The 19,315-nt window shown below is 35.0% G+C and overlaps 3 protein-coding genes across 4 annotated transcripts; 2 read left to right on the forward strand and 1 right to left on the reverse strand.

Moving 5' to 3' along the window:
• Positions 1-611: 611 nt before the first annotated feature.
• LOC117211750 (phosphatidylserine lipase ABHD16A) lies at positions 612-4,272 on the forward strand. The gene is made up of 11 exons (XM_033455957.1): positions 612-809; positions 884-937; positions 1,332-1,642; positions 1,722-1,906; positions 1,980-2,094; positions 2,182-2,317; positions 2,555-2,719; positions 2,828-2,955; positions 3,029-3,228; positions 3,320-3,471; positions 3,538-4,272. The coding sequence occupies exons 1-11, from the start codon at positions 720-722 to the stop codon at positions 3,643-3,645; spliced, it is 1,644 nt and encodes a 547-aa protein (XP_033311848.1). The 5' UTR covers positions 612-719; the 3' UTR covers positions 3,646-4,272.
• A 73-nt stretch (positions 4,273-4,345) lies between these two features.
• LOC117211749 (ran GTPase-activating protein 1-like) lies at positions 4,346-7,448 on the reverse strand. The gene is made up of 6 exons (XM_033455956.1): positions 7,188-7,448; positions 6,497-6,625; positions 5,945-6,364; positions 5,071-5,873; positions 4,766-4,990; positions 4,346-4,702 (listed from the first exon to the last, which is right to left on the reverse strand). Exons 2-6 carry the CDS (start codon positions 6,612-6,614, stop codon positions 4,481-4,483), a joined length of 1,788 nt encoding a protein of 595 aa, XP_033311847.1. The 5' UTR covers positions 6,615-6,625; positions 7,188-7,448; the 3' UTR covers positions 4,346-4,480.
• Positions 7,449-7,469: 21 nt separating this feature from the next.
• Positions 7,470-18,769, forward strand: LOC117211748 (serine/arginine repetitive matrix protein 2-like). 2 transcript variants are annotated; one of them, XM_033455954.1, is made up of 9 exons: positions 8,202-8,229; positions 9,249-9,337; positions 9,536-9,700; positions 9,776-9,892; positions 9,971-10,303; positions 10,375-10,940; positions 11,031-11,176; positions 11,238-12,616; positions 12,713-18,769. In XM_033455954.1, exons 1-9 carry the CDS (start codon positions 8,202-8,204, stop codon positions 17,030-17,032), a joined length of 7,143 nt encoding a protein of 2,380 aa, XP_033311845.1. In that variant the 3' UTR covers positions 17,033-18,769. The 2 variants fall into 2 exon arrangements, with proteins under 2 accessions (XP_033311846.1, XP_033311845.1); XM_033455955.1 differs by lacking the exon at positions 9,249-9,337 and having other exon boundaries at positions 7,470-8,229.
• The last annotated feature ends 546 nt before the right edge of the window (positions 18,770-19,315 follow it).

A 19,315-nucleotide genomic window follows, 5' to 3' on the forward strand; every position in this document is an offset into this window, starting at 1 on the left:
AATAATTATACTATGGATCATTATACATTTATAATACATATGGATAATTGACAATAAATTGGAAAATATGTAAAAACTAGACCACGGATTTTTATATATTTGAGAAATTTTTAAAGTCAATATTATACAAAATCCTAGTATGTAAAATTTATAAAATATCAAAACTAAAATGTTCGTTATAATATTTAATAGATGAAACAAATCTCTATTTAAGCCCCACTTCTTTATAGTCAGTTTTATTAAAATATGAAATTAGATAAACATCCAAAGTCTAATAATAATTTACAATAAAAATGTAATTACTAATTCTGTAAAACATAGAACTTTCATTATTTCCTTTAAATTGTAACAAAATAATAAATTATTAAAGAGACAAAATTTGGTAAAACTATATATTTTTATCAAATCAATTTTATTTAGAAATTTACCAACAAGTGTTCGTAGAAATTTTATAATATTCGATGATACAATTATGTTTAAACCATTATAAGTTATTGTTATATAAGAAAGAGGGCAGAACATATTCATCATAAACGAATTTAATAGTGTTTTTTTTTTTTTTTAGACCATATGATCGCATCTATCCAACAAATACGTTACCAATCGTAACGGTTTGTTTTCTTATGTTATGTGCATGATTTGCTAAGTTGCCGTGTCCCGTATTTTACATTGGTGATTTGAAACGTTGATTTGTTTGAAATATTTGAAACAAATGAGAAATGTCTTTCATTCGCACACTTTGGAAATGTAATTTTGGTCCTCGCCTTTTTAAAGTTTATGAAATAACATGGATCGGTCGTTTAGTTGAGGTATTTATTAATAATTGCACAAAATTTATTAGACTAGTGTATTTTTAGGTTATGTCTTTATTAATTTATTTCAGAAATCATATGAGCCTAACAGTTTAGAACGATGGGGTGATCAAATCGTAATTTGCGTGAGTATTTCATTAAAAGGAAGATTATGTTCAAATTTTATTTTTAATAACATAAACTGATCCATTAAGAATATTAATTGTGTTTCTAGAAATTGATATCATCAATCGTCAATAGACTACGGATTTTTATGCAAATTTATATTCTCGAAAATATAATTAAAAATTTGGAACCTCTGTGGAAAATTGTTTTATTACCAAGTGTTATAGAAAGTATTATATTTTTGATGTGTCATATATTTTTTTATGTTATTGCAATTTTGTATTTTCAGTTCTCATATAAATGCATAAAAATTTGCAGTCTGTTAATTATGATAATTGTTTATCATGAAATTAATTACATAATGGAAACAAATGTCCCGTCTGTGAAACAAATCTGTTAATAAATTTATTTCAGTTTGCAGCAATTTGGTCCATAAGTCTATATACAATTCCATTAGTGGCTATCTTTTTCTATCAACACAGCAATTCTATAACAGAGAATATTTCTTTCTTGTGCAAATTAGCAGCAAGTGCTAGTGCAATTTTTATTGCATCATTAGCAGCTCGTGGTTGTTCTAGAGCCAATAATCCAATATATTTGAAATTCTTGAAAACACTGAATGAAGTAAATGCACATTATAATGTCGAAACAAAGCAAGAACTTGATAAATATGAATTTGAGTTCTGGGCAAGACCTGTAGATTTTGACATCAGAAATATAGAAAAGTATATATTCTTTTTACTAAACTAATATCAAACTAATATATATCTGATTTTGAATAATTTTTTGAATTTGTATTTATAGGGTTACAGCTAAAGGGAAGTTGACTTTAGAAAAAATTGCAGCTTCTAGTGGTCGTATAAAAAGGCAAACTGGTAAAGAATTTATATGTACATTGCCTTGTAAATTTTTATCGTATATTGTAGCTCACACTTTTGCTATTAAGATGATATATCCTGGAAGTGTAACAGTTCTTAACTGGGCATTTCGTAAGTTAAATAGATCATTATTGCATACATTGTATTATCTTTTATTTATTGATATAATTTATGATTAATATAGGATCTACACTTCTAAAAGGAAGAATACATTTAATAAAACATGGTGGGGAAAGATACAAATTGTTAACTGCAGATAATAATGAAATTGATGCTATATTCGTTGACAGACGTAACAAGTAATGTAAACATTAGTAACGTTTCTTTCTAAAAATATTATTTTTTGATACATTATCCTTATCTATATTTATATATTAATTTTATAGGAAAACAAATGGTAACATGTTGGTTATCACTTGTGAAGGAAATTGTGGATTTTATGAAACTGGTATTATATCAACTCCAATGAGTAAAGGATATTCTATATTGGGTTGGAATCACCCAGGTTTTGGTAGCAGTACTGTAAGTATTACTTTTGTATCAAACTTTACAACTTTTTATGTTGATACTTTGATGAGAAGAATTGCTGTTACTTTATTATATCTCATTTTAAATCGCAAAGATGAAATTTTGGCAATGTTACAGTTAATATCAATCATGTATGTAAATTAAATGTAATTGAAGTAATGGCAAGACTTCTCCTTTAATCAAACTACGATCATAACATGATAACAGTAAGACATGAAAATGACTACAAAGGGTGCGCCGTATCCTCTTCAAGAAGAGAATGCTATCGATTGCGTAATGCGCTTCGCAATCGATCATTTAAAATTCCCCGAGGAACAAATAATTGTTTATGGTTGGAGTATTGGTGGATACACTGCAACATGGGCTGCTATGAACTATCCTTCTATTCAAAGTTTGGTAAGATCATTACATCACACATTTTATACACTAATTTAATTCAAATAATTTTATGTAAATTGTTTGAAAAATAAAATTATTATATAAAGAAGTTATTATGTTTTACAGGTATTAGATGCTACATTTGATGATGTACTTCCGTTAGCTATTATGACAATGTCCTCATCGCTAGAGGGTTTGGTACGAAACATTATTAGGGACTATTTCAATTTGAATATTGCTGAGCAATTAAATAGGTACTATAAAATTTTACTGAAGCATCGTGTATATATATATGAACAAATGTATAATTTTTGCTTCTTTTTAAAGATATAATGGCACGGTATTGCTTATACGAAGAACAGAAGATGAAGTAGTATGTACCCCCAGTGGTAATAATTTATCAGGAAATCGTGGTAATATGCTGCTTACAAAACTTCTAATACGACGTTATCCACATATTTTTGCGGAAACCTCAGGGTGTGCTACACTTTTAGTGAGATTTTTATCTGCAGATATATCTACTAGAAGTAAGAAATAATTTTAAAGATTATTAAATACAAATTCCAAGTTAATCTTCCAACATTATTATGTAATAATACATATCAATATTTTTTATAGAATCAATAATCGAAACAGTAAGGGTTGATGAAAAACAGTGTCTGAAACTTATTGGAGCAGATATAAAAAAAAATGGTGATATTGTACTGTATCCCTCCACACTTGGAGAAGACTGTGATTCTACGACAAAACAACAGCTTATTGTATTTCTTGTATGTAAATGTGATTAAGGAATGTGTAAAATAAATATCTAGTAATTTATGTCTTTATCATTTTAGGCAACAATGTATATGAAGGATCAACCATCATCACATTGTACACCGTTAGCAGTGGATTTGTTTCAACCTGGTTGGAATCCTGCATCTGCAATGTCAATAACAGAATAAAAGTTCCATGATATTATAATTGACTAATTACTAGGAGTTTTATTCAAGATTCTTATTCTTATGGTAATAGGAACTCTTAAGAGTCATAATAATTTTTAATGCATTTGACGTAAAGTTTTATTGATAAACGTTATTTATTCTGTAGAATTTCAACCTGTTTTTTATATTCCAAATTGATAAAGATATTATCTTCAACTAAAATTTTTGTATTCATTACTTAAGTTCTATACTCCGTTCAATGAGTCGAGTCAATAAAGGTAAGGCTAGGATTGCTAAGCACATGATAAATACAAAGGACTCTAGTTAATGGCTGATAGATGTTGATTTCCTTTGATTTCTGAGGTTTATGATATGCATAATGTACAATATGGACTGAGAACCCAGTCAAACTTTGGTGTACACAATTTAAAATATGTTGTATAAACCAAAAAATCTTTACTATACCAAGTAGTTAAATATATGAGGAACAATGCATCAATATTTTCTTCTGTAGTATCTGAAGGTTGTGAATACGCTCCTACCCAGCCACGTGCGTCTGTTTGCCTTAACTAATTCGACTCGCTGAACAGTCTAATACAATTTTGGTATTTGTAATCTAGGAATTTGTATTTATAATTAAGATTTTTACTTTAATGAAAAAGAAAATCGTAATGTGCATATATATGTAATTGTTTATATATAAAAAAAACTTATAAAAATGTGATGCAACACTTTTATTTTGCAAAAATTTATAATTTGTATTTTTACAAGTTGCAAAGCATTTAAAAATAAATAGATATATCTCATATATCATATGTTTTGTAAACCAATTATACAAAAGATAATTCAATAATTATTACGTACTTTGCATACGATTTAGAACAGCTTTAAGAGAGTCTTTTGAATGTTCAAACGAATCCATAACTTTTTTTTTGTTCACTTTTACTGGATTTTCTAAAAAAAATTTCAATGTACTTCGTGTTTCTTGTAAAAAATAGTCTTTTTGACTAACTGTTTCTAACGCTTTGAAACATCCTTCCAAATTCCAATCAATTTTCCCACTACTTTTATCTTCAGCCTGAAATATAAAACAAATCCCTTTGTTTGAAATACATGTAATTCAAGGACATAAAATACTTACTTTTATTAAACCTAGGTTGACTAGCAATGTGTTATTCCAAACAGAAATCTGATCATTTTCTGTTACAAAAGAACATAGTTTTGAATATAAAGCATCTGTAAGATACTGAGTTCTTAGTCTCACGTCAGCATAGCCAGTTGTACTGAGTGCTGATACTTTCATAATTATTCTTGTAAACTCTTCGATGAATTTTAATTCAGGAGATGCATCATTCTCCGACAAATTCTGAAATGCAAAAAACTAAATGTTACACATAATGCAATGCTGGCAATGTTAATAATAAAAATGTAATATTATTTACTTACTTTGACGTGAGTTATAAAATCTTGCACTACATCATCTGGTAATAGCAATAATTTTTCTCCTGTTGGTGATTTTAAAAATTCCACGATAGTTATTTTTGGTTGTACTATGCTACCATTTATAATCATGTCCTTATTATTATCTATATTTTCTTTGCTTTCATTTTCACTTTCATCTTTTTCATCATTTCCTTCGTCATCTTCCTCCTCATCTTCTTCATCAGATTCTTCGTTATCTTCGCTTTCATCATCATTTAATGTACCTAACGATCCAATTCTTTCAGAAATTATAAGCGAATCGCGCAAAATAGTACGGCCAGTTTGACCAAAATGGTTTCCATCCAATTGTAGGGTTACAAGACGTTCTTTCTTAGCCATAGCAAGAGCTATGGGATTGGCACCCCTTGTTCTGATTTCATTGTAACTTAAATTAAGTTCTGCGAGTAATGGATAACTCCCTTCAACTCCTAACGCTTCTGCTAAAACTACAGCACCTTGTGTTTTGAGCAAACAATCGCCAAGATTAAGTTGTTCTAAATTTTGGAAGTTTGGTAATGCTTTAGCAATTGCTTGGGCTCCTTTTGGCCCAACAGTATTATCATTGAGATTTAAAATTCGCAATCCAGGATTAGAAGACAATCCATTGGCAAGTGCTATTATACCTTGATAGTATATACCATTTTGAGGCATAACAACTTCTTCTAAACTGGTTAACTTTTCAAAAACAGATGCCAACGCCTTTGCACCATCGTTTTCTAATCTATTTCTTCCAGCCACAAATACTTTTAGTGCTAAGGCAGGTGATCCTGAAAGATGTTCCAATATATTAATTTATTTGCTTACTTCAATAACTAACAGAATGAATGATAAGTCTTACCTCCCTGGAAACTATTATTATAACAATCTAATAATGCTTTTGCCAATATTTTTCCACCTGATATTCCAAGTCCATTGTTATTTAATCTCAGTACACGAAGAGTATAACAAGAACTAGAAGTTAGGAAATTGGCTAATCCTTCAATACCAATTGGGCCAAAAGCATTATCACTTAAGTCAAGTTCAAAGAGGCGAGTACCAGCAATACACAGCGCAGAGCCAAGATATTCAAGAGCTTTTGGTATTTCTGTCTTTACACGGCCAGTAAACATATCTTTCCAAAGAGCACGTTTCATTAATGTACCATTTTCTTGTAATGCCTGAGCTACAGCTTTGGCTGCAAGTGGTCCTAAAGTGTTGCCCTCTAAGTCTAGGTACTCCAGATTTGTACATGCTCGTATTGCTTTGACTATTTCCAATGCTAATTAAACAGAAAATTAAACACTTAGTTCACCTAACCTTCAAAGTGTTTATACAATATCGTATAATCTTCTAAAAAATACTAAAAATATACGATAATAGATTGTATAAACTGAAATAGTAAATAACTTACCGTCTTCTTCAGTATCAAGTTTAAGAGATTTCTTTGCGAAAGAGACACCGTTATCGGCATTATTTTCAGTAATATCTTGTAATTGTGCTTCAAGATCGCTCAAATTGAACGACGACATTGTTTGAGTTACTGAAATGTAATCACACTTTGTAATGATCAACCTTTTTTTAATGTTTCTTCGTCACATAAAGTGTCAAATAATTCGAAGTACAAACACTATTCTTGAACAACACTTAATTTCGAAGCTTATTCATAATGTTGATACAAATGCAACGCATCACCACGCGCTAGTAAACGCGGGAGTTATGTACCAACTGTTCAAAAATTCATAATGTAATTTTCTCATACTACACATATCGTATGATACATACACATACATACGTATATGTGAGATTTTCAGCCAATGCGCGTGCTTACATTTATGATTGTAGTAGTCCATCAGGAATACGTCATAGAAATTGTCATAACAAAATGCAAATGTGTATTATGTCGTAATAAAATCTATTTATCTATATATTGATGTATTATAATTTGTACTATTACATAATTGCATATTGTAACATATAGAACAAAATGTAAATAAAAAAATGTAAACGCAGCTTTATTTTTATAGTGTTGTAGTCTAATAATATTGCTCATTAATATTCATAAAAGATTCCTTTTATTAAATAATGCACATGTCTGTTATTACCTCTCTCTTGATACGTTGCAAATGTGGATCGAGAATCTGCCTTAATATTTCTGACGTGAACTTTAAATGTTACACAATTCTATATGTTTGTGCGTTTTATTGTAGTTTCATGAAGATAAAGATCTCAATAAAGATTTTTCCTTTTAATAAAAAGAAACCCAGACAGTAGTACCAACAATTCAATTAAATGAATTTCGCGCGAAACATATCAACCAATCTATGTTCCTCATTCTCTTAGGCATACGCCCGCAGTTGCAGTTACCAGTGCACAGTCCGCACCCGTGCGTCGCGTAGTGCGTCTCAGAAAACTATCCTTGTCGACATAACACACGTACACGTACGCACACAGATGCGTACATGAAATCGAATTTTAAAACCAGGGGAAAACTGAAACTGTCGCGGCGGTGAGACCATATATACACGTTAGACATTTCTTATTTTGCGTTAATGTGGTCACGGATCGAAACTAGTGCACGATTCATTGTCGAAGAAGAAGCTGGTGGTTGTTTTGAGGCTGGAGTGTTACTCGATTAGAATGGTTGCGAGTGTCGCGCGCATCGCTGGCAACCCGTGCAGTGTTGTCGCGCAGCCAAAATAAAATCGGCGGTAGCCGTTCCTTGGGAACTGCCAGTGGACGAATGTACTTCGCTATTCGCTGTTTAACGCAGGCAGGACCAAGCTATGTGGAATTGCCCGCTCTTTTATCTCTACGAAGACTATGGGTGTCATAGCCCTCTGATGTGTATCCCGGTATTTTAAAAACGATTCAGCTCCACCGAGCTGAAAAGTGTTTTGCTTGGCTATTACACGCGTTAACCATTCACCTTCTGCGTTTTTCTTCTCTCTTCGTCAGTCATAACTGATTCAGTTTGGATCACACGCTGCTCTAGGAAAAAAAAATAAAGTTTCGTCTAGGAAAAATTGCCAAGGCAACACGCGATTCATCGTGCTGTCTTCAACAACCTTTATCCGCCCTGACGTGATTCGCCCGGTTTGCCCGCCACAGGACGGGTTATGTTTCCCACTTTCATCGGAATCCTAGGTAAACTTTTTATTGTTTATTAGTTATGAAGATGAAACTATTATTATGAAATATCTTATGGGTTCTTTTGTTTCTCTAATTATTATATAGTAATTATTATGTACTACTAGGAAGATCGATGCTTACGATTGAGAGCCCTTGTCAATGACCTCAAGTTTAGCAACAGAGAATCATTTTCATTGTTTTTTTTTTACTATTTTTCCTTATTGTATTACGTTCTATACAGAGTATTCGTACACGGCGTTTATATTCGTATTTTTGTCCATTAGTATTGTTATGTCAAGTTATTGGTTTTGATCTTATTATATTTTGGGACATGTTTTTTAGAGAATTTTTTGTGCTCATTTGAAATGTAGTTTTTCTTATTATAAATATTTGGTTTTGTTAATTAATATAGTAGTTTTGTTATGTAGTGAATTATCAAAGATTGTATTTTCAAGTTAAAGGAAGCATAGAAATTAATAATTATTATTAACAAGAGAAAATAATGTTATTTGAAATTATATATCTTTTTTATATATTTGTTAAGAATTATTTAGAATATATTCTTACCACTTTAAGAAATGAGTCCAATGTTACTTTTTTATTTAGAAATTTATTATCACTAAAAAATCACAAATATAAATTTTTAAAAGATATTTATATCATTTTAAAATAACAGTATAAATGATATAAAATAAAAATTAATATTTAGCAAGAATGCATAATTTATAACAAAATACAGAGATGAAAATATAAATATATATTTTTTACTATTTTAAAATAAATATGTACATGTATAATTCTACAACCAATATATACATATACAAGTAAATATTACTTTTGATATTAAAATAGAAGTTGTTTCTTTATATAGTATTGTATTTACACAATCATACATATTTAATTTCATCAATGAAGTTTTTGAGTCAATAACTTCTGAACTTCTGAAATATTCTAAGCACATACAAAAAAAGATATTCCAGAGATTAAAGAAATAAAATATGAAGGAACTCTCAATTGTTCCTTTATTTTTTTAGACATTCAATCGTGGTGGGAGGTGCCAAGTATAGCACACTTCTGCTCATTATTTAGGGCTGCCTTCAATCTCCTGGACTTTGATATTGAGGTATCTACCTATATGCTGACTTGTACGAGTAGGCATTGTTCATGAGATTTGCTAGTACTGCTTCAGCTTATAGGAAGTTAAATAGACCATATTTCAGCTTTATGTTCTTAAAAGCTAATGCATTCTTTTGTCATGGCTGCATCAATTTTTTGTTTCTTCAGCAATGTACATATACATACTAATCGTTTATTATTTTAGGATTTAGAAGAAGCTTTGTTAACGGATGGTGGAACCGAGGGACGTTTAGTACAGGAGCTAATAGTCAGGTTACTTGAAGGTTGTTTACCAAATGACACGCGCAATGACATCTCAACCTTTAACTATCAGATGTTTCTTCGTAGACTTTTTAGAAAGAAATGTCAGGTAAATTGGTTCTTCTTTTTTATATATATAGTATACATATCATTAAAAGTAATACATGATTCATTTTGTTCTCAGGAATACAAATGTGAAAATCCTTTTAATACAGATGTAGATTTTGAGTTACTACCACTCCGTCAAAAAGTAGAAATTTTACGTGCTCTCTGCGACTTTCGGCTTGACGCTGAAGACGTGGTATGTATATAAAAAATGCCTGGGAAAGTATTTTTTATAAAAATTATTACAAGTGTATTTATGCTTCGTAACTTTTAGGAGCAATCATTAGGTAATTTGGACTCGGATAGCCTGCGAGTCGAACCTTTAGGACATGATCGTAAGAATTCTGCCTATTGGTACTTTTACGGCACTCGATTATATAGGGAGGACTACATTGATACTTCTAACAGCATCTCGCACAAACAGAAAAGTAAGCCTAGGGATAAAAAGCGTAAAAGACGACGAAACAGAGTGGCGAAGGAGGAAGAGGAAGAGGAGGAGAAGAAGGAGGACAGTTTAATACACGGGAAAGCAAAAGAAAGTGTTTGGCAGGTTGTCTGCTTTACTCAGCAGGACTGGAGCCGTCTAGTTGAAAAATTTCGTGATTCGGTAATTGTCCTATTAAACGATATATTATTTTATTCCTTAGATTCTGCTAACGATGTTATTATAATACTTAGGAGTACGATACCGAACGTAAACTTTACCGTACTCTGTCCGAGGATTTCATGCCTGAAATCCCGAAACTTTTTGATTTAAAAGAAAAACAGCAAAGGCGCAAATTGTTACAACGTAATAGTTCGCGTGTACTTCGAAGTCACGAACCAACGACACAGATGGAAACAGTCATGGTTAGATCGAAGATCAAAACTAAAACAAACAAAGGGAGTAAAAAGGGGACTCAGAATTCAAAGAATGTTTATGTTAAAGAGGAGACACCTCCACCCTTACCTTCACCGCCGATTCAAAAAAAAGGACGGCAAACTAATAATTCGTTGGCTTCAGCTGTTGGTCAAATTGTGATTCATACTAGGGACGAAGTGGAGGGATTAGAAAAAAAGAAAGGCATTGGAAGTAATAGCGATGGAAATTATGTATCCTCTAATTACGGATATAAATACGGATATTCTTTTGGAATTGAAGAAGAAGAACGTCGAGTTGGAATGCACAAAGTTCTTGAAAGTCTCAAAGATCATGTGGATGCTTGGCCATTCATTGACCCTGTGGATGAAGAATATGCCCCAAGGTATAATATTAAAGTTCTATATATAATTTTAGGTATTTTCAAAATACAAAAATCATTATTCTTGTTATTTATGTATGTATATTGTTTTAGGTACTATAGCGTGGTGCGAAAACCCATGGACCTTAGTACAATGGAGGAGAAACTTGAAAATGGTTTATACAAAAGTTTAAGTGAATTCAAACGTGATTTTCGACTTATAGTAGATAATTGTAGGCAATATAATGGCTCTGATAATGGTTAGTATTTTTTATTCTAAGATATACATATTTTATGATTAAATATTTTTTTCTATTACAGAGTACACAGAAATGGCATTTAACCTTAAGGAAGCATTTGATAAAGCAGTGGGACGTTACCTAGAATCGGAAACATCTAGCGACGAGGATCCTTCGTCACCGAAGTCGTTTCTTGCTACTCCCGCATCTCCGTCGTGTCCTTCTCGCATTTCGTCTCCTCATCAGAATAGAAAACGTTCGAAAAAATCTACGAAAAAATCGAAATCATATAAATCTGAAAGCAAAGGAAAATCTAAAGCGAATGATAAGAACGACGAAGAAGAAAAACGGGGCAAAAATTATAAACTTCCGAAGAGAAAAAGAGGTAAGAAGAAGAGTAAAAGAGCAAAGGACGAAGAATCAGTAAACGAAGAAGAACAAGAAGAGCAAGAAAGCGAGGATGCAATGTCTGAATCGAGTGTCATAACAGCAAAAAGAAGGAAACACGTTGACGAAAATAATTTATTGTTAAAAACCAAAAAGCTAACATCCAAAGAATCAGAGGAGTTTAAGAAGATAGATAAAAAAGTTAATAAAGAACGTCATCAGCAAAAAAAGGAAGCGGAAAATGTGCGGCCGATGAAAGAATCGAAAGAGAATAAGAAGCGAAAAGAAGACTTCGAAGAAGATTATGAGCCCCTAGTCGTCGTAAAAAGTAAAAATAGGAAAATCGAGAAGAAGGAACTCGAGGAGACGGAAGTATTTACAGATAACGCGAAGAAGAACAAATTGAAGAAAACCGAATCTCACGAAAATGAACCATTACCGGAGAATAAAGAGAAAACGCAGCATATCAAAGTTAAGAAGAATCGAAAGAAGGAAAAGACGGGGTTAAAGGCTTTTAAATCTGACGAGAAGTCTGAAAAAAGCCGTATTAAGGATAAAGAGAAAAAATCAAAACAGAAAAACGATGAACTTAAAAACGGAGAGATATCAAGTGAAATAGATTCCAAAGATTTAGATTTAGAAAGCGATGTAGATTCAAAAGAAACACATACGTCTAAGAAAATTCCTGCATTTATAGATGATAAAGATATAGAATCGTTGGATGGTTTAAAAGATAAAATAAGCGAGAGGAGGCGAGAGGAGAAATTGAAAAATGAGAAGGAGAAACAGAAGAAAACTGGAAAAAACGACCTTCACAATATGTATTCAAAAAAAGTGCCTTCAAATGGTAGTACCTTTCATGACAGCGATAAATCCAGCGTAAAACGACCAAAGTTGAAAAAGGGAATAAAAGAAGAAAAAGTTCCTATCATGGAAGATCCTGTCAAGACTCAAGACCAAGAAGTCGCTGAGACTAAGAAAGTAAAAGTAGCTCAGTCGAAACATACCAAAGGATTTGGAAAAGAAGAAAGCTCCATGCAAGCATTGAATCAGGCAACAGAACAGACGCTTCATGTAAGAATAGTTTATGTTTCACGTTTACATAATATAGATAGACGTAACTTAATATTTTTGTATATAACTGCACTTTATTTTTTTATCTCCGAATAGGATATCAACAAATGGTTAGATGACGCACCAAGACTCTCTGAATTTTCTTCAGGAAGTGATTCTCCAATATTTCATTCTTCGTCCGTCGAATCTGGCCGATCAGGTCCAAAAGTAGAAGCACCAAGGAAACGACCAAGTTCCATCAAAATCTTCGGTCCTCACGGACCTAGCAGGCCCAAAAAGATCCAACGTACAATAGATCGCTTACAACCTGGAAAAAGTAAGGGAAATTTGCTTCTAAAAAAACCATTGAACTTACCTAATGTTAATGCTGCTGAAATGACCGTGCAATTGACCAGCGACAACGATCAAACAAACAAGAACACGGACGAAGAACCAAAACTTAGTTTAGGAACTGTTTTGAAAAATGTGGATTCCATACAGTTAATTTGTAAAAGTTTAGTTTCCTCGCCCAATCCCAATTTTTCTAACGACGATGAAGAAGAAGACCACAATACTCTTCCTGCAGTTCCGGTGTCTAGTCTTAGAGAAGAGAAAACATCCGGAATAACGACAACGCAAACACCTGCCATTGTAGAAGAGTCTAAAGATAATCAATCTAACGCGAAGGACACGCAGAAGCCCAAAACAGCAACACCAAATTTGAGTGCTTGGTTTAAAGCATTCGGAGCGCCAAAGTCGAAGAAGAAAGACGAAGAGTCAGAGGATGGTATAACGAAGAAGGATGGTGAATTGCAGGAAGTGTTTTGTGGTAGACAAAGAAGAATGAGTACCGGTGGCAGTAGTGTAAGTGAATCTGTTTCGAGTTTCTCCCAGGAGTCACCACCTGGACGTTCAGGTCGATCTCCGCAAGGTCAACCGATAATGGCTTCGGTCGAGCCACAGATTAGAGGAGCCGGATTCTATCAGGACGCTTTATCAACGGGAAGTAGCCCTTACAATAGTCCCTATTATGCTACACCTCCAAGATACAGCGCTCAATTACCCCCCACTCCATCCCCACAAAATCATCCGTTATCTCCAGCCTATCCATCATCATCGTACGAACAGGCGCCTCTTTATTCCCAGATACCGACCCAACAGTCGCATCAAACGTTTCAGAAATCACCTCAAGAAAATTCTGGGGAGATATATCATCAGTTATCACCCACATTTCCTCAGCGATCTCCTCAAACTAATTTTCCTCAGAATTCGACACAAAACGAGTCATATAATCAACCATTGCAATCTTCTAATCAGAGTCAATCTCCTGTTTATTCACAGCATTCACCACAACCCATACAACAGATATATCCTCAACCTTCTCCGCAGCCACCACCATCGAATTATTCTCAACCATCTCCTCAGCAACCATCTACTCCTAAATATTCACAACTATCTCCGCAACAAAATGCTGCCAATTATTCTCAGCCATCTCCGCAAGCTGCTAATTATTCTCAACCTTCGCCTCAGCAACCGCATTCACCTTACTCTCAGGCCTCTCCCCAAGCACCGCCAAATTATTCTCAACCATCTCCACAACAACAACCTTCTCCATATGCACAATCTCCACAGCAGTCGTCTGGATACTCCCAGATGTCTCCTCAACCACCACCATCAAATTATTCTCAACAATCGCCACAACCACCTTCCAATTATTCTCAGCCATCACCACAACCACCATCCAATTATTCTCAAGCATCACCTCAACCACCTTCCAATTATTCTCAACCATCGCCACAGCCACCTTCCAATTATTCTCAGCCATCACCACAGGCACCTTCCAGTTATTCTCAACCATCGCCACAGCCACCTTCCAATTATTCTCAGCCATCGCCACAGCCACCTTCCAATTATTCTCAGCCATCGCCACAGCCACCTTCCAATTATTCCCAACCATCGCCACAGCCACCTTCCAATTATTCTCAACCATCGCCACAGCCACCTTCCAATTATTCCCAGCCATCGCCTCAACCTCCTCCAGTGTATTCTCAACAGTCTCAATCTTCAAATTTCTCACATCCATCACCTCAGACACATTCTGCCAGCTACACGCAATCCTCACCTCAACCTCTCACAACAGGCTACTCCCAGCCATCGCCTCAACCTCGAAACTATTCTCAACCTTCGCCTCAACAAATCCAAACTTTTCCTCAACATTCCCCACAAGCACCGCCTTCATACTCTCAACCTTCTCCTCAGAATGCAGCATATTCACAGCCTCAACAATCGCCTCAGCAACCAGTTAAGTATTCTCAGCCTTCTCCTCAACAACCTGCCAATTACTCACACTCGATACACTCGCCTCAAACGCCACAAAATTATTCGCAGTTGTCTCCTCAGCAACCACCGCCAAGCAACTACTCTCAGCCTTCACCATCGCCTCAACAATCCCGAAACTACTCTCAAACGTCTCCATCGCCTCAGCAGTCCCGTAACTATTCCCAACCATCACCATCTCCTCAACAATCACATACTTACACTCAACCAGCGCCATCGCCTCAGCAAACCCGCAATTACTCTCAACCGTCACCTCAGCAAAAGTCCGCATGCACATCACAGGCGTCGCAATCTTCGCAACAGCCTTCGAATTACTCGCAACCGTCTCCACAACAAAGTACAAACTACAGTCTACAGCAACCACAACCACAATCACAAAAGAGCGCAGAAGATTATCCACAAGCTGCGTCGACGCCTTCAACTTATTCTCACGGATATAAACAGAACCATTCGTATATTCAGTCTTCAGTATCGTCAACATTAAACGAAACAGAACACCGGACTGATTACTTGAAATCTAGTACTACAGAGAAGTCTTCGAGCACGGAGCAGCAGAGGAATTTTGCTGTACCACCGGAGGCTGCATCGTTAAACCTAAATGCGAATCATCAGATTTATCAGTCACCAAACCAGTACCCACCAACGTTTGGCAATAACTATCCTAATATCGACCTCCAGAGGTCTGTTTCGAGGCACGGCGGTCAGGAACAGTCACAACAACAGCAACAAACGTCCCAGGAGCGGCCTAGTTTCACCGACCTCAGCAATTCTCTGAACGCTCAGAAGTACGCTCAACAGCGGTCGTTCCTTGGTAAGACGTCGAGTACCAGCGAACAGCTCTCAACGCAAGATCAGTCGCAAATCCTAGCATTCCAACAAAATCTGACAACTCATGAATCTCTTTATCCTAGTGGTTTCCAATCGTCTGGTTATCCGATGCCAAATTCTAGACCTGTGTATCCAAGTCCACATTACTTCGATGCCAGTTCAAAGGCTGCGACTAACAGCGGACCGGTGAACAGCTCGACCAGTAATTTGCCTCCAGTGAAGAAACGAATTTACAATGAATCGTCTACAGAGGCGTCTCGCGGTTTGACGCAGGAAACGGCAGCGAGAACGGGCCAGGAACAATTTAGCTTCGACCCCATAATGGCATTGCCGCAACCTGAAGCAGTTTCAGCTAGTCAATTCGACACTGCGTTTGTCGGCAACCTAGCCGATTCCGTAGCGACGAATCCAGCGTATGCACGTCTAGGCCTAGGTTTGGTCAGCCGTACTGGTAAAGAACAACAACAGTTGTTGACCATTCCTCGACCACCACAGACGAAGCCAGAACACCTGGCGTACGCCCGTAGTCCAGCATCCGGCGCAGCGGAAATAGATCTGAACTTGCTTCAAAGTTTGCAGACGGCAGCAGCGAAGAATACACAGGGTATTCTGTCAATGTCGTCGTCTCGCAGAGGTGGAGAAGCGTCTAGTAGTTCTACGTCGACACCTGTGAAAACGAAAAAGAGCAGAAAGAGCAAACAGCAACAGCAAGAGCAACAAAACGTAACAAGCGTCTCGTCGGCGGTTAGCACGGAACCACAATCTGGTACAGGTATACCTGGTTTTCCACAATACACGGGAACATCAGCTGACTCGATTGGTCTAAAGAATACCACCATGGTTCCACCAGCTGGGAGTGCCTTTAATTTCGCTGCGTCAACCAGTACCACGACCAGTTCACCTTTCTACGATAAAGACGCATCAGCTGCAGCGGCTGCGTTCGCATTTTTGGATGAGTTTCGGAATCCAAATAGTTACTATAGCATGGCGCTCAGGCAACAGCAGCAACAACAACAACAGCAAGTTCCGCCAGTTACGGACGCCACGCAACAAGCCTGTAACAAGCTTAGCAATCAACCGCCGAGAAATTATCCGCCTCACCCTTTCCTTCATTCCGCTCAGAGATCAGCAGCTTACGGGCCTCCTGTGTCTGCTTATGTAACGCCTCATGGGCCAAACTTAACGATGGATCCGACCGCTTATCAACAGTACATTCATTCCCTGTACGCGCTTCAACCGCCGCCCCATCATCATCGACCGTCCTGGCTTTAGCCGTTAAAATCTTTGTAATGGGCGTTTTGGAACGATTGTATGTGACATTTCGGTGGATATACCGTCCCCATCGAGAAGCTGGAGGAAATGATATTTCGAATATGTTATCTGTTGATAGCAGTGGCAGTAGATTTCTGTTTTACCGAACAAGTTGCGTTAGTGTTTTATTCACCATTCGGGTGAAATGCGATAAAAAATTTTATCGCGATTGTAAATATTGTTTCGTCTAACTTTATCTCGCTCTTCAACCGTAATCAAGACTTTCTTCTTTCTAGGGAAAAGGAAACGGTATCGATATTTTTCCCCTTTAATCCATGTGACTAGGCATGAAGTCCTTGTGTATTATAGAATGATAATGACCTTCCTAATTTTTTTTCTTTTTCTTTTTTAATGAAGCAATTTATTTATTTTTCGTTTATACACGTATAATTCAGAATGACTTCTTTTATTTTCATTAACAACTTTTTTATTTTTTTTTTTTTTAAGAAAAATCTCGGTACTGTGATAAGGGTGGAAGACTGTACTGATTACTATATCCCTTGAGATTGTCGATGCACTACAGACTCGTGAAAGGTCAAACAGTAAAAAAGAATGCGGTGCAAGATTTTCGATCATTTATTTTTTCTGATCTCTCTCTTCTTTCTCCTTTTTTTCTTTTATAAATATTATTTTACTGATTGACTAGCGAATAACGGGTTTTTAAAAGCTCTCTGCGAGATCAGGATGTGTGGTCTTTCCACCGGCTTGTCTTTCCCATTCGCGTTTGTTTCCTTTTTTATTAAAAACCATACGGATCTTTGAAATTTTTACACGATATATCAGAACGAAAATAGTTTACCTTTTCAAGGGTATTCTATTATGTAGTCATATGTACATAAAGAATAAGCCTACTTATTGTAGGAATTTTTGATAGTTTTTTTCTAATAACTAGTCGACAGCTTAGACGTAAGTTGAGTCGCTAGTAGCTGGAAGTAACCTTCTATCAAAAGTTCCTCTTATCTATAGCGCTCTCGATGGCGTCTCGTTTTGTTTCTTAATCTATATTGAGATACGGATTATGCAATATTCGTTTTTTTTAACGTAAAAGAAAAGAAAAATGATGGCCCATTTCATAACTGTGCTCGTAATTGTCTTGCCTGTGGAAAATACATTGTTCCCTCTCTTTTGTGTTCAAACAAATAAAAAATAAGAAAAAATTTACTAGACATGCAAGAAACATATAGAGAGAGTATACGTGACGTCTGATTTTCAAAAGATTTCTGTATGATATCGAGCGCACTGTTGCTGGCGTATCTTGTGTAGAGTATATAGATTCATTAGTGTGTAAGCTAGAACATTTGTTTCTTTGTATATAAAATACATATCTCCTTCATAGACGATGTGCTCGATGTAAAGAAAGATTTACAAAGTCAATGACCTTGTAGAATCGTCTGCGGTAGATTAAAAAGAAGATGAATAAAAACACAATGGGAAATTGTAGGGACATAGACAAGGATGAAAGATGTATGTACATCGTGTGTATGTGTGAGCGGACATGAGTGTGCGTCGTATCTCATGGTCGAGGACGAAATAAAGTGTAATACGCCGCAATCATACATTAACCCACCTTATTGCTAAAAAACAGAAGGAAGCGGAATATTAAAAACTTATAAATATATACATATATATATATATATATATTGTAAATGTATATTGTAAATGTATCTGATGACAGATTAAAGCACAGTTTGTTACAAATTTGTCTTAATTATGTTTTTATGTAGGTTTGTATATTATACATATAATGAAACATAATAGCGCAAATGATAATTCAAAAACCTCTAGAAATCGAAATAAAACTTACTTCTATTCGAATTATTTGCCACATGTCCAGATGCATTATATCATCAATATTATCCAATATGCTTTATTGAGTTATTATATCTTTTCATACATTTCTATTAAATAATCTTAATTAGATACTGTTAGATACTAAAACGAATTAAGGACAAATTGCTGATTCAAAATTCATTAACAAAATAAATTTCTTTTTTCACTTTGAGACAATACCCAGGAAATTTTGAATCGTATATGGATGTTCTTCTTTATCTTATTCACCAAATATAGTCTCATAATTATTTATTACAGTCTTTACAAAATTTATTCGAATGACATACTTAGGCAAAAAATAAAATACTATAATGTGTATTCTTGTAGCATTGTACAATTCGATAATATTCTATATCGGATACGTATTACATTATTATTGAAACTTATAATTTAAAAAATTGTGGATTACGATAT

This window comes from Bombus bifarius, unplaced genomic scaffold, assembly GCF_011952205.1.
Source record: "Bombus bifarius isolate JDL3187 unplaced genomic scaffold, Bbif_JDL3187 scf7180000008240, whole genome shotgun sequence".
In the NCBI taxonomy this organism is placed as follows: domain Eukaryota; kingdom Metazoa; phylum Arthropoda; class Insecta; order Hymenoptera; family Apidae; genus Bombus; species Bombus bifarius.